General features: G+C 38.4%; 1 protein-coding gene across 5 annotated transcripts; it reads right to left on the reverse strand.

Moving 5' to 3' along the window:
- Nucleotides 1–1,774: 1,774 nt before the first annotated feature.
- Nucleotides 1,775–14,295, reverse strand: LOC109043165 (facilitated trehalose transporter Tret1). 5 transcript variants are annotated; one of them, XM_019060272.2, is made up of 9 exons: nt 14,104–14,294; nt 12,970–13,111; nt 11,721–11,900; nt 11,380–11,585; nt 10,035–10,466; nt 8,256–8,530; nt 4,698–7,613; nt 2,685–2,897; nt 1,775–2,336 (listed from the first exon to the last, which is right to left on the reverse strand). In XM_019060272.2, the coding sequence occupies exons 1-7, from the start codon at nt 14,191–14,193 to the stop codon at nt 7,346–7,348; spliced, it is 1,593 nt and encodes a 530-aa protein (XP_018915817.2). In that variant the 5' UTR covers nt 14,194–14,294; the 3' UTR covers nt 1,775–2,336; nt 2,685–2,897; nt 4,698–7,345. The 5 variants fall into 5 exon arrangements, with proteins under 5 accessions (XP_018915817.2, XP_072159658.1, XP_072159664.1 ...); XM_072303557.1 differs by lacking the exon at nt 14,104–14,294 and adding an exon at nt 13,459–13,657; XM_072303563.1 differs by lacking the exon at nt 11,721–11,900 and having other exon boundaries at nt 14,104–14,295.
- Nucleotides 14,296–14,626: the final 331 nt, after the last annotated feature.

Raw genomic sequence — 14,626 nt, forward strand, 5'->3', positions numbered from 1 at the left:
GACGTTTTTCATCTGGAATTCTTACAAAAACTTTGGTTCCAAAGGGCTTTAAATTTGAAAAATTTGGCCTTTTATTCATAAAAATTTCGTACGGTGTTTTACACAATTTCGTATTAGCTAATGCCCTGTTATGTAAATACACTGCTGTTTTAACACAATATGGCCAAAAGTAATTTGATAAATTGGCTTCTAACAAAAGACATCTTACTTTATCCATAATAGTCCTATTAAACCTCTCTGCCACACCGTTTAATTGATGACAATACGGTGGGCAAGGTTGTAAATAAATTCCCTTACTTTTTACAAAATTCGAGAAGTTTTTATTAATATATTCTGTTCCGTTATCACAGCGAAGAACTTTGATGAATTTACCGGTTATATTTTCTACAAAATTAGTATATTCTATGAAGGTATTTATTACTTGATCTTTGCTAGGGATACAAAATGAAACAGCAAATTTTGAGAAATCATCAATAAAGCTAACAATATACTTGCCATTACTTACACCTGCTGGTAATGGTCCTATTAAGTCAGAATGCACAATTTCCAGGATATCATTGGCTCTAGATCTTGAATCTCGGTACTTGAGATTATTCATTTTAGCTTTAATGCAAGTTTCACATCTCGTGAAGGTCTTCTGGAGTTTCGGGAGTCCATTATTGTAGACATTTGGTCCTTGATTTTGATACCAGTCTCTTCTCCCTTGATTGCCGTTGCCTCTTGTGCGAAAATTTCCTCTCCATCTACTGCCTCTTCTGTTAGGCCTGCTTCCGTTTCGTCCTCTCCAGTTTGAATTTCCTCTCCAGTTTGAATTTCCTCTCCAGTTTGAATTTCCTCTCCAGTTTGAATTTCCTCTCCAGTTTGAATTTTGCCAATTTGAATTTGCCTGGCCACTGTGTTGTTTGAAGGGTCCTGCTCTTCCCCTCTGATTGTTTCCTCGGATGTAGAAAGAATTTAGTTGATGAGTCACTTCATCAACACTTGAACATTGCTCGTTCCTCAGAAATGCAGCTTGGATTTTCGTTTTAACGTATTCAGTGTTACGATTATCCTCGTCCACTGAATCAAGAAGATCATTGATATAGAAGAGAGATTTTGGCAAAGCCAATAGTAAATACTGTAGTTTATCCTCTTCATTTATGGTTTCACCGGTATCACTTAAGTTGTTAATTAATTTTTCAAATTTATTGAAAAATTCCTCCGGTTTATCAGTTTCTTTGAGTTTAAGTTCAATTAACTTTTGTTTTGTTAATAATCTTCTAGATTGGCCTTTTGCTACAAAAGTATGTTCTAATTTCTCTAACATATCTTTGGGCTCCGTTAAATTCATAATATGCTCCAACTGATGATTATCAATGGCTGATACAATGATATTCTTAGCTTTAATTTTCATGCTGGCCCAGTTTTGATCCGTTATTCCATCCGGTTTTTCATCACGTACAATACATTGGTTGCAGTTGTTCATTTCCAGTAAAAGTGTGATGCGAAATTTCCATTTTGAAAAATTCTTCCCACTAAATACGGGCACTTTTATTTTTGTGCCGTTATTGGCCATATTACGTTAGTTAAAAAAAAGAAGTTCAAAATAAGCACATATTTCACAGTTTGTACATTTTCGCGTCACGCACTTATTTCGCGCTGTATGCATTTCCACGCTACGCACATATTACGCAGTTTTTAGATCTCCACGTGAAGCACTTCAACTTATTCAACTTTTTAAACCACGCTACGCTACCATGTTGGAATATGAGGAAAAAGGAGACAAATTACGATCTGCTTACGAACTGGTTTATTCGTCGCCCATCGCTGGGGCGGTTATCAACGCAACTGACAAAAACGATATTGAGGATTGAAGATTCACAAACAGGAAAAGTTACATAATCATTGAGGTCGATGCACGATATAGATTTAGATAAGTCAACACGGATCCCATTTTGTTTTTATTCTTTTATTTCAAGCTGATCTGTATTTTTTCCAAATAAAAAAAACAATAATAATAAACATGAGATGTAACACTTAGGGTGAGTACCTAATACTACTAATTTTGTCATGGTGGATCAAAAATGACCTTGGACGGTTGAATAAACATCTGGGCAGTACTTGGAGGCAAAAATGCTGTAGGGCGAGTTTTGACTAGCGGGTGTATCTGAGCTCATGTGATTGTAGCCGTGCAAAGCGAGTCCCTTGCCGATTCTCGCCATCAGCTCTGGAACATGCTCTGCGTCCACGTTGAACAGTTGCTCCCAGTCCCGCCAGAACACGGTCAGGAACGGAGAGTTCGGAGGGGGCGGGTACACGGTGAGCCCCCCGCACCTCTCACGAGTCATGTTCCTAGTCTGAAAATGTCAAAACAGATGCCTCAGATAAAGTACGCCTCAATTATGCAATGGACCTGTCGCAAACTTTAGTTAGAGCAGAAAAAAAAAGTATTTCTCGTACAAAAAGGGCTCATAAATCACGATGAATGCATTGGAAAAGTCTGAAAGAAAATGCACTCTTATCTTCACAATCTGCATAAAAAATATGTGTTTTTTAAACCTCCTGCCTCAAAACAATATAACGGCACATGCGAAAATTTCGGAAGGGGAATCGTTCCATCTAACTCTTCGCTGAAAAAAAATTTCTTGAGATATTATTTTATCTTTATGTTATAAGTTAAAAAAAAACAATAGCAAAATACTCACATCAGATTCGTTGCATATTTTACTGATGACTTTGGTCATGAGAATAGGCCCGTTTCCACCCCAATTTTTCCCGGAAAATTAGATTGCAGATCTTTTAGTAATGCTTCGAGGATAGGTTTTCCTCGGTCGTTGAAGTTCAAAATACCATTTGCGATCGAATCATTAGCCAGCACAGCTTGGGCAGCTACAAAATTCTGAACCTCATTTACTGGTCTGCAATAAAATATAATATGTATTAAAAAACTATAAAGTGCATCAATCGCAGGCAAATAAAGTAAAATCATTCATTGAGCTACCGAGCCAAGTAAAAAACAAAAAACAAAAATACCAAGAATAAAGATAAATATTACCTCATTAATAGGTGTGCGATTCAGAATAAAATGTGGCACGACAAAATGTGCCTTAAAGTGGAAACTCAAACTATTCAGAAGAGCAAAAACCCGGTTTAGGGTCATAATTATCGATTTTCAGTTTTGGTTGTTGAACACTTTCTGATATGTACTCTTAAGAACATTGAGTCAAATTGGCAAGGCATGGATTGCTTTAGCAATGATGTTATGAGCGTTTGAAGTGGACTATTCTCAAAATTTGCAACAACTGGACTTCACTATTTCAGATTGCCCCTCTAGTTTCAAATTTCAAAAGAAAAATTACTGATTTGACCCGTCCAGTTTGATGAAATTTTGTTCGAATTGAGAAAAATGTTTCACAGTCCATCATATTGCAGATGCCTGATTATTTTCATATGTAGAGCCGATCGCCATACCCTAGGATCGTCAATTTTTCAACATAACCAAAAGATGTTTGTGTTAAAGGAGCCCGCAACAGTTATCTCTGAGCTTAAAAGCTGAAGGCGAAGATGATGAGTGTTTTACGTAAAAAGATTGGGCGACCGTATCTACACGAACGATTGCGTCGGGAAATGGTGTGTTTGTCATTCTCACTTGAATGATTGGTGGCCATGCCAATCATGTTAAATAAAGTTCAGTGTATGTACTCTCAGTAAGGAATTTCCTCAGCTGTAAATTCTACCAAAAACTAACCTATCCCATTCTCCCTCCTTATATATTCACAAAGAAAAAGTCTGTATTAAATTGATGAATTGATCGATTCAATTACAATAATCGATGAAGTTGAGACGCGTGTATCTCTTGAGTAGCTTTCAGAAATTTCCGATCATATTTTATTTATTTTTTTTCGAAGAAATCTAGATATAAGGGCATTCTTTATTGAAAGGAAAAAAATTCACAGAAAATTACAATTGAAATTATTAATTAATATGGGATACTTTTCATCTTCGTATGCATACTGAAACTCCTCTCCCCCACTTTAATAATTTCTAAATTGATTTTGTGCTCCCCGATCACCTTTAATCATTAATATTTATATATTCCAAATTTTCACGTGTGCCTTCAGCACCGTAACACTCTTTTCATTTATTTTCTTAATCTCTTACGTATTTTCCATGTGGTCATTAGTAGTGACTGAATTTCGTCCCTTTTCTCAAATGCAGTCTCGTTTTCGAGTCTATCATCCAGCCATCACCCATAAAAGTAATAATGAATAGACTTGCAACTGTTGGGTTCACTGATTATAGCTAGTCAATCACGCATAGGCTTGATGTCTCACCACCTGTGACATTTTAAGTGTGACAGTCTTTTGTAAAACTCGTGTTCCATGTACAACAATCTTTTCGACCCCTTCAAATTTTAGTTCTGATTTACTCTCTCACAATTTAGCTGTCCCGTCAAATAAATGTTTACTTACAATTATTTACTTCAAGTCCTTCTATGTGACACATATTATAGATAAGCGTTGAAGCGTTGGTGGCTAAAATTAATGCAAATTAAAATTGTGACCTTGCTCTGCGTGCTTTGATAGAAATGATTCAAATTTTCAGGTTTTATTTGCAAACTTGCAAGGACCAAAAAGTAGCTCAATCTTAACAGCGCTGCAATAGTACCTAGTAAAGCTCTATGCTGCAAATTAAATCAATTTAACCCTGGAACTAACTTGAATATGATAAAATCCGAATCCAGATATGTTCCGCCATATTTCCACAGCGTGACTAGACGTATGACATCGGCGGCATGAGCCTCGGGATAGTAGCTCTCGTCCAATTTCGAGAGGAAGTCAAAGTTTTTGAGAGGAGTCTTTTCGAGGTACTTGGAAACATTGACGCGCAACAATCGCAGGTTCCGGTTCTTGGTGAGTTCCGCGACCCAACGTGGGACCTCATTCCACGAAATCTGTGACGGGATGAGGACCAGTATTTCTGAATATGGGTGCGCTTTAGCCGCGGACTCGTAGGCACAAGCCTGCCTGGGTGTCAGACCTATCCGTGATCCGTGTCTGCATGAAGTTTCGATGAAAAAAATACTGTTCGGCTGCACCTTGTACTCGGAGATCTCCAGAGTGTTCGAATCGACTTGCGGCAGAGTGTAGCAAAACAAACGGGGCCCATAATAAGGGCGTAGTAATTGATTAATGTAGGAGACGGCGTCCAAGTACACAAGGAAACCTACCAGCGAGAAAACTACGAGAAGCAAGTAGCGGCTGTATAAAGTGTTCCGATTCATCCCCAGGACCCGGACGGTTCTCTAAGGTGAAAATATTTTACATCAAACGAGAGTTTCATAATCGTCACGAATTTAACCTTTTTTCGGAAGATGCCATGTCGGTAGTCAACACGCTTAACGCTGGAAAAGGATCCGTGGATTTCCGGTCGAAAAATCTTATTTTCCGATACGATGTAGCCGTTTTGCTATTTTTCGGGTACACTAATAGTCTAAGATTGACGGGAAGACTTGATGGGTAGTGCATGTCTGTTTACAGAATCGACTGCATTTTCCTAATGACAAATATTTTTAGGTTAGAAATGCCGACCGTTCGAAGAATGTGGAAAGTCAAAACACTCAAATATTTTATCAAAATGTATGTTCAAATTTTCTGAATGAATACCAGATTGATAGCAAATTTTATGGAATTGTTTAGCTACCTGGCTTTAATTAAAAGAATATTCAGGCGTTTCAAAATATATCACAACGTATGAACGAAAAGCATTCGTTTTCAACGAACTACCTTAATTGGTTTACACGATACGACTTTGTCGCAATACTGAGTCCGTAGCACGTCACACGAAAATCGACACACGACCGTACACTGTAACATTACACTTTATTGCTTTAAACCAGGTTATTTTTAAGCAAAGTCGAGTAAAATAAGCGTAATTAATTTGTAAAATAGTCTAATATGAGCATACAGTTAAACTGGGTGACGATGGTACTGAGTGACAGCGAGAACGCTGCACTTGACTGGTCCCTTTCGTCATGAACTGCGAAGGAGATAACACGGAGATATACTGCCGGCTGTCCTGAGTGTACACACCCGGTGGAAGGTAAATAACCGACGACGGGAAGTCTTAATTTGCTTTTTTAGGTATACCTGTATTTTCGGTTGCCAGATCGATATTCAGTCGTTAATGTGGGAGTAGAGCATTTAAGTGAGTCGGGATATCCTTCACTTTTATTTGGAATAGTATCATTTGCCCCCAACCCCCCCCCCCACAAGAAAAAAATCTGCCCAGTCGGAAATTCCTTTGGAGCGAGTAAATTTCCTTGTTAAATTGCATAAAGCGATAGGAACATGGAAAACATTTGAGATGTTCTTCGAGACTTGCTGGTAGGTGTAGTTATTTAGCACGCAACCTTTCGCTTGAAAATAGTCTTAAAATGCATCTGAAAGAGATCAGTCTTCCAGAGTTTTCTGAAAGAGACTTTTCAGAAGAATACGTGCGCAAGGTGATCAAGCCTTGCCAGCATATGTGCGCAAAGCGGATATAAGGAACATATTTTAATCTCTCTTTACCCGCTATCCCGAAATGCTGCGTATACGTTAATTTATAAGTGAAATTAAATGTTTAACATAAAAAAATAGGAATAAATGTGTCACTCAAAATAGATTGCACTAGCATTCCTACAAAAAGAAACCGGATAATCTCATACTTTGGGCTTGTAGTAGCTATATAAAAACAAAATCGTTCTTCGTCCTTTAAAGCACACGATTAATAAAAGAATATAATATTGTAAAAAACGCCTGCATTTTTTTCTTGCAAAATCACAAACGCCTTATGAAAGCTTGAGGTAATCTTCCGAATTTGCATGCCTATTTCCGCTTTGCGCATAGGTCTCTTCTTTAAGAAGGTGTAATTCTCCGTTGACCGCTCTGCGCACGATTTTTGTCACAGGTAGTTCAGCCCTACCCACACGGCAAACACCTCGGGGCTAGGTCACTGGCCCTTCTTATACCATGGATATCTTGAGGTTTTGACGCTGGTATTTCGGAGTCAACTGTCACTGTAAACTGTCACTGTCCCTCAATTTTAACGACAAAAGTATTGCCATGGCCCCTTTATATCTCCTGTATGTGCTTTATTCGCAAACTGGGTTAAACCCGCCTATGAAACAAATCTTCTGTAAATATTCACATTCAATAAAACGGTCGAATTTCAAATTTTAAGATCTTGCAAAAACCCAACCGAACAAACATTTTTGCTTTTGAAGATTAATTTTATACAACATGAATTCAAAGTATTCATAAAAACGTGTGTGTTAAAAAGCTTTGCGAAAGATGGATCAAATTCAGATCAGTTTCTTTTTCTCTCAGCATGAGCAGGCTTTGGAAGTTTCAGGTTTGCTTCCATTAATCGATACCCTCTGTGTAACTTCTGCCTCGATATCTTGCAAATGCTTGCCCTCCGTTTCGGGCAGTGACATCGAGAAAAACACGCCACCAACGCAGACTGCAGCAAAGATTAGCAGCGCTCCTTCGAGTCTCAATGCTTGCGTCAAGGCTGGAAACGTCTTCACGGAAATAACCATGAACCAGGAAAAGATACTGGTAAGCACACTGGCTGCAACCTCGCGGCCCCTAAACAAACAGAGGAGAAAAATTATTTTAATGTTCAAGCAGACCGCGGGTATCTTAGGAAAAATGACTGAAGCCGTAACAAGTTGAGAATAATATAAGGTGGTACAAGAGTATTGTAGTATAAAGAGTGTGTATACATCATTACTATAAGCTCTACTCTGGCCCCCAAAATTTTCATTTTCGTCACAGTCCGCTTTGCCGTTCTACTGGGCCGACTATTACATGATTTTTGCAGTTATCGACAGGCGATAGTCTCTAGATGAGCAGCCCCCTTTGTTCAGATTTTGGGAATTTGACCCTGGTCTTCTTACATCGCGTTATAAAATTGTGAATTTTCCAATTTAAACACTTCATTATTTGTTGTTGTTTTGTTCTTTCTACAGATCTAACTGATCGATTTTCATTATTTTTGCGGTTATCGATATGAGACAGTCTCTCATTAAGCCTGCTCTATTTAGATTAACTAGCGGGCCTTAGAGGGTGCGAGCGAAGCGCTCTCTCGTAGATGGGCCGCGTCGTGGCTAGGAGGTGTACATTTGTCAGAAATTGAGTTCATGAGGAAAAGGACAGTTTTTATTCTACAGAAAATTGCGCAGTCAATCGGCCAATAAATTGCGCCGAAAACGTATCTAAATAACACACCTGTGAGGAAGAATTTCTCCAAAGTATGCTCTAGATATCGGGAGCAATCCTAAGTTGGCGAAGAGGTAATACGCCGATATGAGTACCACGGAACTCCAGCGATAAGCTATTGAATCCCTGGATCCCGGCATGTGTCCCATGAGGAAGAGGGCAGCTTGAACAAGGCAAATTGCGCAACAAATCAATGAAAACTCTAGCATAGGCTTCTTGTTAACTCTATGTACAAGAAGCGCACAACCACAGTTTCCTACCAATGCACCACAAGTTACCAACATCTGCAACAAAAGAAGAAGCAGAAGAAGAACAGATACGTTTATAGATTTTTTATGAAAGCTGAGAGAGGTGTATCGACAGTAGATCACGTATCTCGGTTTGCGTCGTTGCAGACTTCCTGACATATCACATATATTTTTTTAAATAAAAAACTAGGTACTCGACGGCAATTCTTAAACATGTTCGTGATTTTTCTTTTCTATGCAAAGACGACTCTGTGGAAACCATAGCAACATCATGGCCGGCTTTAGGGGGTGGCCACATGGGCAGCCGCCCATGGCAGCAAAAGGGAGCGGCAAATGTAATTTTTTCAAAGGTAGGTATCAAGAAAAAAATCTGACTGAGAAAAAAATTACAAACGAGAGAAGGCGAAAAAATCTCTCATTTTCTGAGAGTTAAAGTATAGTAATTTCTAATTTGTTCTTCTTTTGATGATACAAGAGACAGCGCCTTTCATTAGTCTAGTTGAGAGAGAAACCGAACACGCAATTCGGCCTGGAGCAGCGCGGCGCAGAGAGCAATGATGACGAGGAATGGAGATGGAAAGGAGATATACTCGGCGCGCCGGTCAGCATGAAACACATATTAGCACCTACAAGACTGTGTGAATACTTCACACATTGCATCAAACACAGTGCGGTTATTGTGGTCAGCGTGAAACGGATAGCGCCTACAAGACTCCACGAATACTTCACGCATTGCGTCAAGCGTAGTGCGGTCAGCAGCGGTTGGCGTGAAACGCATAGCGCCTACAATGCTTTAGGGATACTTCACGCATTGCGCCAAACACAGTGCGGTTGGCGCGGTGGCGGAAATTAAAAGCATTAAAACACATTCGTGTTCATTCTTTCAAAATATTTTCGTCCTTTTCTTATAAATGAAAGTCCTCGTCCATGCCGAGATAGGTTTACGGAACTTAATTTCCGCGCAAAGTTCCATGAACTTTTGCAAGTGTTGACCAGGCTTTCACAAACAATGTGCACAACACGAGTAAACGCGTTTTATGCACCCCTCTCCCTCCGCCACGTTCACTTGATGGTTTGTATCGATGTTTCAAAACGAATGAGAAGGGGACGGCAAACATAGGCGGAGCATGGGCGGCAAGTAGGTAAATCCGGTCCTGACGACGTTGTCCGATGTCCGATTGAGCTCATAAATTGAATCTCTTAATTCGGAAACGAACCGACTTGGTTTTTTACTATGTTCATTTTTTACGTTGTAAAACTCCTTCTTTGGCTGTTGCTCAGTTGTTATAGTCTCCTGAAGAATTTCATTTTTCCAAGATGGGTCGTTTTCGAACTGAGGGATTCAATATTGGTCTCAAACGACGCAGAGCATTTTTTCACGCATAGCCCTTCGTTTTTCTTGCTCACCCCTCCATTTCCCGAAAAATGATTGACCGCATTTTTGAACTTTATAAAGGCAGCAACCCTGCTCTTTTTCCGATTGAGCCAATATTGATCTCAAACGACGCGTAATTATTTTACAAAAAGGACGAATACTTACAATGCTTTGATTGCTATTAATAGACAAATCGAGGTCTTGAAACATTTTCTTCATGTACGTCGTGAGACAAGGCAGACCACTGAAGGCCACGATGGCAAAGAGACTGAGGCATTTTAGAAACGGTCTGAGCATCTCCTCTCGAAACACATCCCGGTACAAATTTGCTGCTGATGAGAAGATTGCTTTCCGACTCCATTGTTTTTCGCTCGTGCCCAACCTCATCTTGTCAGTGGTTGGACACAGCTCGTACTCGTATTCGCCTACCATCTTACTCCGAAGAGATTGCTCAGTACTTTTTTTATAGTGAGCCTCCATTTTTTCAAATTCCTCCTGGACCAGTTCGGCGGATGTCCAACCTCGGAGCCACTGAAGAGATTTAAGAGCATGTGTTGGGCGGCCTTGGGACAATAACCATATGGGACTATCCGGAATCTGTGATTAAACAGAAAAACAAAGAAACTAAGTGTTGAAGAAAATGACAGAGGCGCAACACGGCACGCGCTTCTTAAAATTTTGCGAATATATCAATGTGTCTCAGCCATTTTAGGTGGGTCTTCACGAGGGCTAGTCAAAAAACATCTACTTTCGAATTTCAAAAATGTATAGAAGGGGAAAAGTTGCGCCTAGGCATCACACTAAAGTGTGCCAAAGCGTTCCTCGAAAAAAAAAATTTGCGGTGCCGCTTTTGCAATTTGTGTCAAAAAATCACGTCATTCAAGCCGTTTTCGTCGATTCCATCGCACTGTTTAAGCATGATAAAGATTGGCTAGAGCCCTGATTTTTGGAGTAATAACTCACTTCTAGTAGTCATTTAAGGTATGCTAATTTGTGAATTCTCGTATCAATAACAGCTCAAATACGTAAAAAAGAGTTAAAAAAGTATTTTTGACTTCTTGAGGGAATTTATTGAGAAACGAGTGGTGAATACCAACGTCGCAATCGGAGGGATACATTTTCTCATTGTTTTCTGCGCTAAATTCACCGCAAACTGTGCGAATATCAACACAAAATTGGTTGGTTTGTGTTTCACTTCCTATATTAACCAAAAGTAACACAAGAATACAAATACTTTTAATCAGTGTAGTGGGAGAACATCCATATCCCCGCCGACAAATATTTCCGCGAGCAAGTGTGAGGACACCAAAAGTTGTCGATCTAACAATAAGTCGTCAAGCTCCTCGAGGCAAAATTTTCCCGACGCTCCAAGGTTTTCTGCTCAATATGCACTTTGCAAAGGGCTGTGTTCATGACAACACCTCCTTGCACTCCTTAACAAAGTGTCTAAGTAAACCAAATGAGCATACTTATATGAATATCTTTTATTTTACCTGTATGGCATAGTTACCTGTGTTACTAAGACAATACATAGAAGAGGTAATGATACATTTATGGCTGCAATGTTTTGCCACTTTGTCACATAGTCGAGAGAAAACACGATGAAGTATCCCATAGTGACCGCTAAAGCGATTAAAGCCAGAAGAGTTCCTCTAACGGAGGGCTCACAGATTTCCGCCATGTATTGAGATGACAAAGATTCTATTAGTCCTGAAACTGAAAAAAAAATAATAATTATAAAATAAAATAAATTTTGAACGATGTAAGTCTGTATTTTTACTGTAGTGATAACACTGAAAAAAAAAACAGTTTCCATGTAATAATTATACATGATTATTAGATTTTACGTACCGATGCCCAATAACGATTGAGAAATAAATAGCGTGTGAGTTGACGGAGCAAGATAGATTAACAGCCAACATCCCGCCTGCAAAAGACTAGCGAGCATTATCAATTTCCGCCATCCCCAAGTTCGAGGGCCAATTCCTGCCACTAGACACCCGACTGATCGAAAAATGTAATTTGCACTGCCTGTTAAAGAGGAAGCAGAACCGAAACTTAAAATCGTTGAAAACTGTCTGAATTGCATAAAATATCTAATAGACTTTTTGAAATAGACTTATGACGAGCTTTCGCTTTCATGATAGTGAAACTAGGAATTTTCAATGAGGGAGAGATTACCTCCGAGGGTATGTAGAGGGGTGGACAATCCTAAAAAAAAATAAACGTCTCAGAAGCAATCTCTGGTCATTTTTACAAAAAATACTCTCAGATAGAACTTTGATACCTCATACGTCACTTAGTTATTTTTCAAAAATATCATGCGATGGCTTTAGAGTCAATGTATCCTAAGTGGACGAGGATGCCAGTCATGTAAAATGAATATACCTACAACGGAAATCTAAAACTAAATAAAATCGCTGGGCCAAGAGGAATTGTGAGGGAGCCTCTTAACTTCATATCTATGCTCATAATCGTTACATGTAAAAGCGGTCTACCCAGGCAATATACGAATTTAATCATTCTGATGTACGGTATCCTTTCAAAATCTCGGATCTGCAAGAATTAATTTTTCCGGGTTTTTCATGGACTGTTTGCTCAAAGAACGGATGTTCTGAAGCGGAAGACACAAATAAATACGTGCAACTGTATTTTAGGCGATGAAAATAAATGTTTCGAGGAATACCAATCAAATATAACTCCGCTTTAGGTTTTAGAATAAATTTTGAAAACAATAAAACATCACATTATACCTACAGAACAATAAAGCAAAACTTTCTTTTAAAGATTAGAAATTCGTGCATCAAAACGTGCATGCTTTGAGTTTTTTTGAAAACATAGGGGATACCGATATCATTTTTGGGTACGCAAAAACACTGGAACCTACAATTTATTCCACATACTTAGTTGCATCTCAAATGCTCTATGAGCGAGATTTGCATCTGATATGATGTGCGACGTTACGACGGAGAGTTCAGTACCCTGTGTCCGTGACTATACAGATTAATTCACATAGACACGATTTGTCAACCGTGAATGATCAAGAATTCATTAGAATTTGAAAGAGTATGTAAAGGAAATACATCGATTAAATACGTACCAAACCACGAGGCCTGGTCGATCGTTAAGTGAAGTACGCTTTCGGTGTTTTTAGCAGTCAAAGCTGGGATGAGAATAGTAGGAAAGGCGCCTGTAATTCCTACCGTTAAATACATCAGAATGGGAGCAGCAGCTGCGATGACCTGTTTTTATAATCAATGCAATGGGTCGTAGTTGCATGTATCTTAGAAAATGCTTTTACTCGATAGTTAAGGAGTCTTATAGAGTAGCAAAACAATTGTGAATATAGAGAAACACAGGCCTGTGCCTTGGTTTGTGATGTTACGAATTTCTTGATGCCTCAATTTATTTCATTACAGGGAAAGCAAAAATTTAAGTCTTGTATCTACGCATACATCTATAAATATATATATATTTTTTTTCAAACTTTGTACTCGTTCAAAAATGTTTGCGGTAATTCCATTGAATAATAATAATCATCAGTATCACAGGATAAAATTTACAGGAGCTTATTGAAGTAAAAAATTACCTGGTATTGTCAGGTTGTTTCTCAATTATTGATTGCTTTGCTTGTAAATATTACAAATCTTCAGGGTTTCGTTAATGATTGTTAATTTTAATTTTATTTCTTTCCCTAGATTTAGTTCACGTTGTTTTAAACAAAGTTTTTGATAAAGTCAGTTGTTCGCTGACATTGGACGATGACCCGTCAGTGATACTGACTGCCGTACATTATCAGAAGTACCTACTCCACCTCCTATATAGATATTTTTTTCCTTTTTCATACTTAAACGCAAGCGCACACGAGCAGCGCTTTATTGCTCATCAATCGTTTGTCTCCAATCTTTGCTCATAAGCAGATAAATTTTACTTTTTGACAAGATTAAGAAAAACGAAATTGGAAATGCGTCGAAACCTGATAGAGTTCAAATTTGAATAAACTATATAGAACTATTTCCTATTTTGGTCTTACTTACAACTGAATTATATTAAATTGGAGCTATGTGCATAGGAAGAGCGTGGTTCGTAGGTACTCAGGTCTGTACTTCCGATTTTACTCATCTGTACACCATTCCTTTTAGAATGCATACATTCATGTGAAAATCACATTAAGATCGATCAGTATAGAAATTAAAATAAGAAATATGTGTGAAGAGGCTTAATATAATCGCACCTGAGGTAGTATCCGACGAAAGCATTCAAATTTTGGGGTAACCGTGTGTGAGACCTCAGGTATGGAAAATTTCTCCGTCTGGGTTTTCATCTTTTAAAACTTTCACGTTTAATTAAAACCTTTTTAAAAATAAAAACTACGTCTAATGAAATACACAGTATCTGTGAAGTGTCTCTTGAGCAACTGCAAATAATTTTTTTTATGCCCTATGTGATAAGTAAAGAAATATCTGCTCACATAATCTTTTTAAACTGTAGCCAATTTGAAGTGGTCTTCAGCGTGTCCTAAAAATTGATGGTCCAATTGTAACTTGAATAACGTGTGCACACATCTGAATGAGCAGATAATACTCCTGGGGTAATGAATGAATATTCATTATACGTAGGGACAAAAATTCAACACTTTACACGTAAACCGAAAATAAAACGTCGATCAAACTCCTCATAAAAGTTCATATTTCAGTAAACCTAAAGCTGTATCAACAATATATATTTTTTCGCCTCAAAAATTATGCCCAGAATCA

This window comes from Bemisia tabaci, chromosome 1, assembly GCF_918797505.1.
Source record: "Bemisia tabaci chromosome 1, PGI_BMITA_v3".
Classification (NCBI taxonomy): Eukaryota; Metazoa; Arthropoda; class Insecta; order Hemiptera; family Aleyrodidae; genus Bemisia; species Bemisia tabaci.

Coding starts and splice junctions, on each gene's coding strand:
- LOC109043165 (XM_019060272.2), bottom strand. CDS start 14,193: ATGAAAACCCAGACGGAGAAATTTTCCATACCTGAGGTCTCACACACG. Junction 11,901..12,969: donor CGACCAGGCCTCGTGGTTTG/GTACGTATTTAA, acceptor CCTCTTTAACAG/GCAGTGCAAATTACATTTTT. Junction 10,467..11,379: donor GTATTGTCTTAGTAACACAG/GTAACTATGCCA, acceptor GTTTAATCACAG/ATTCCGGATAGTCCCATATG.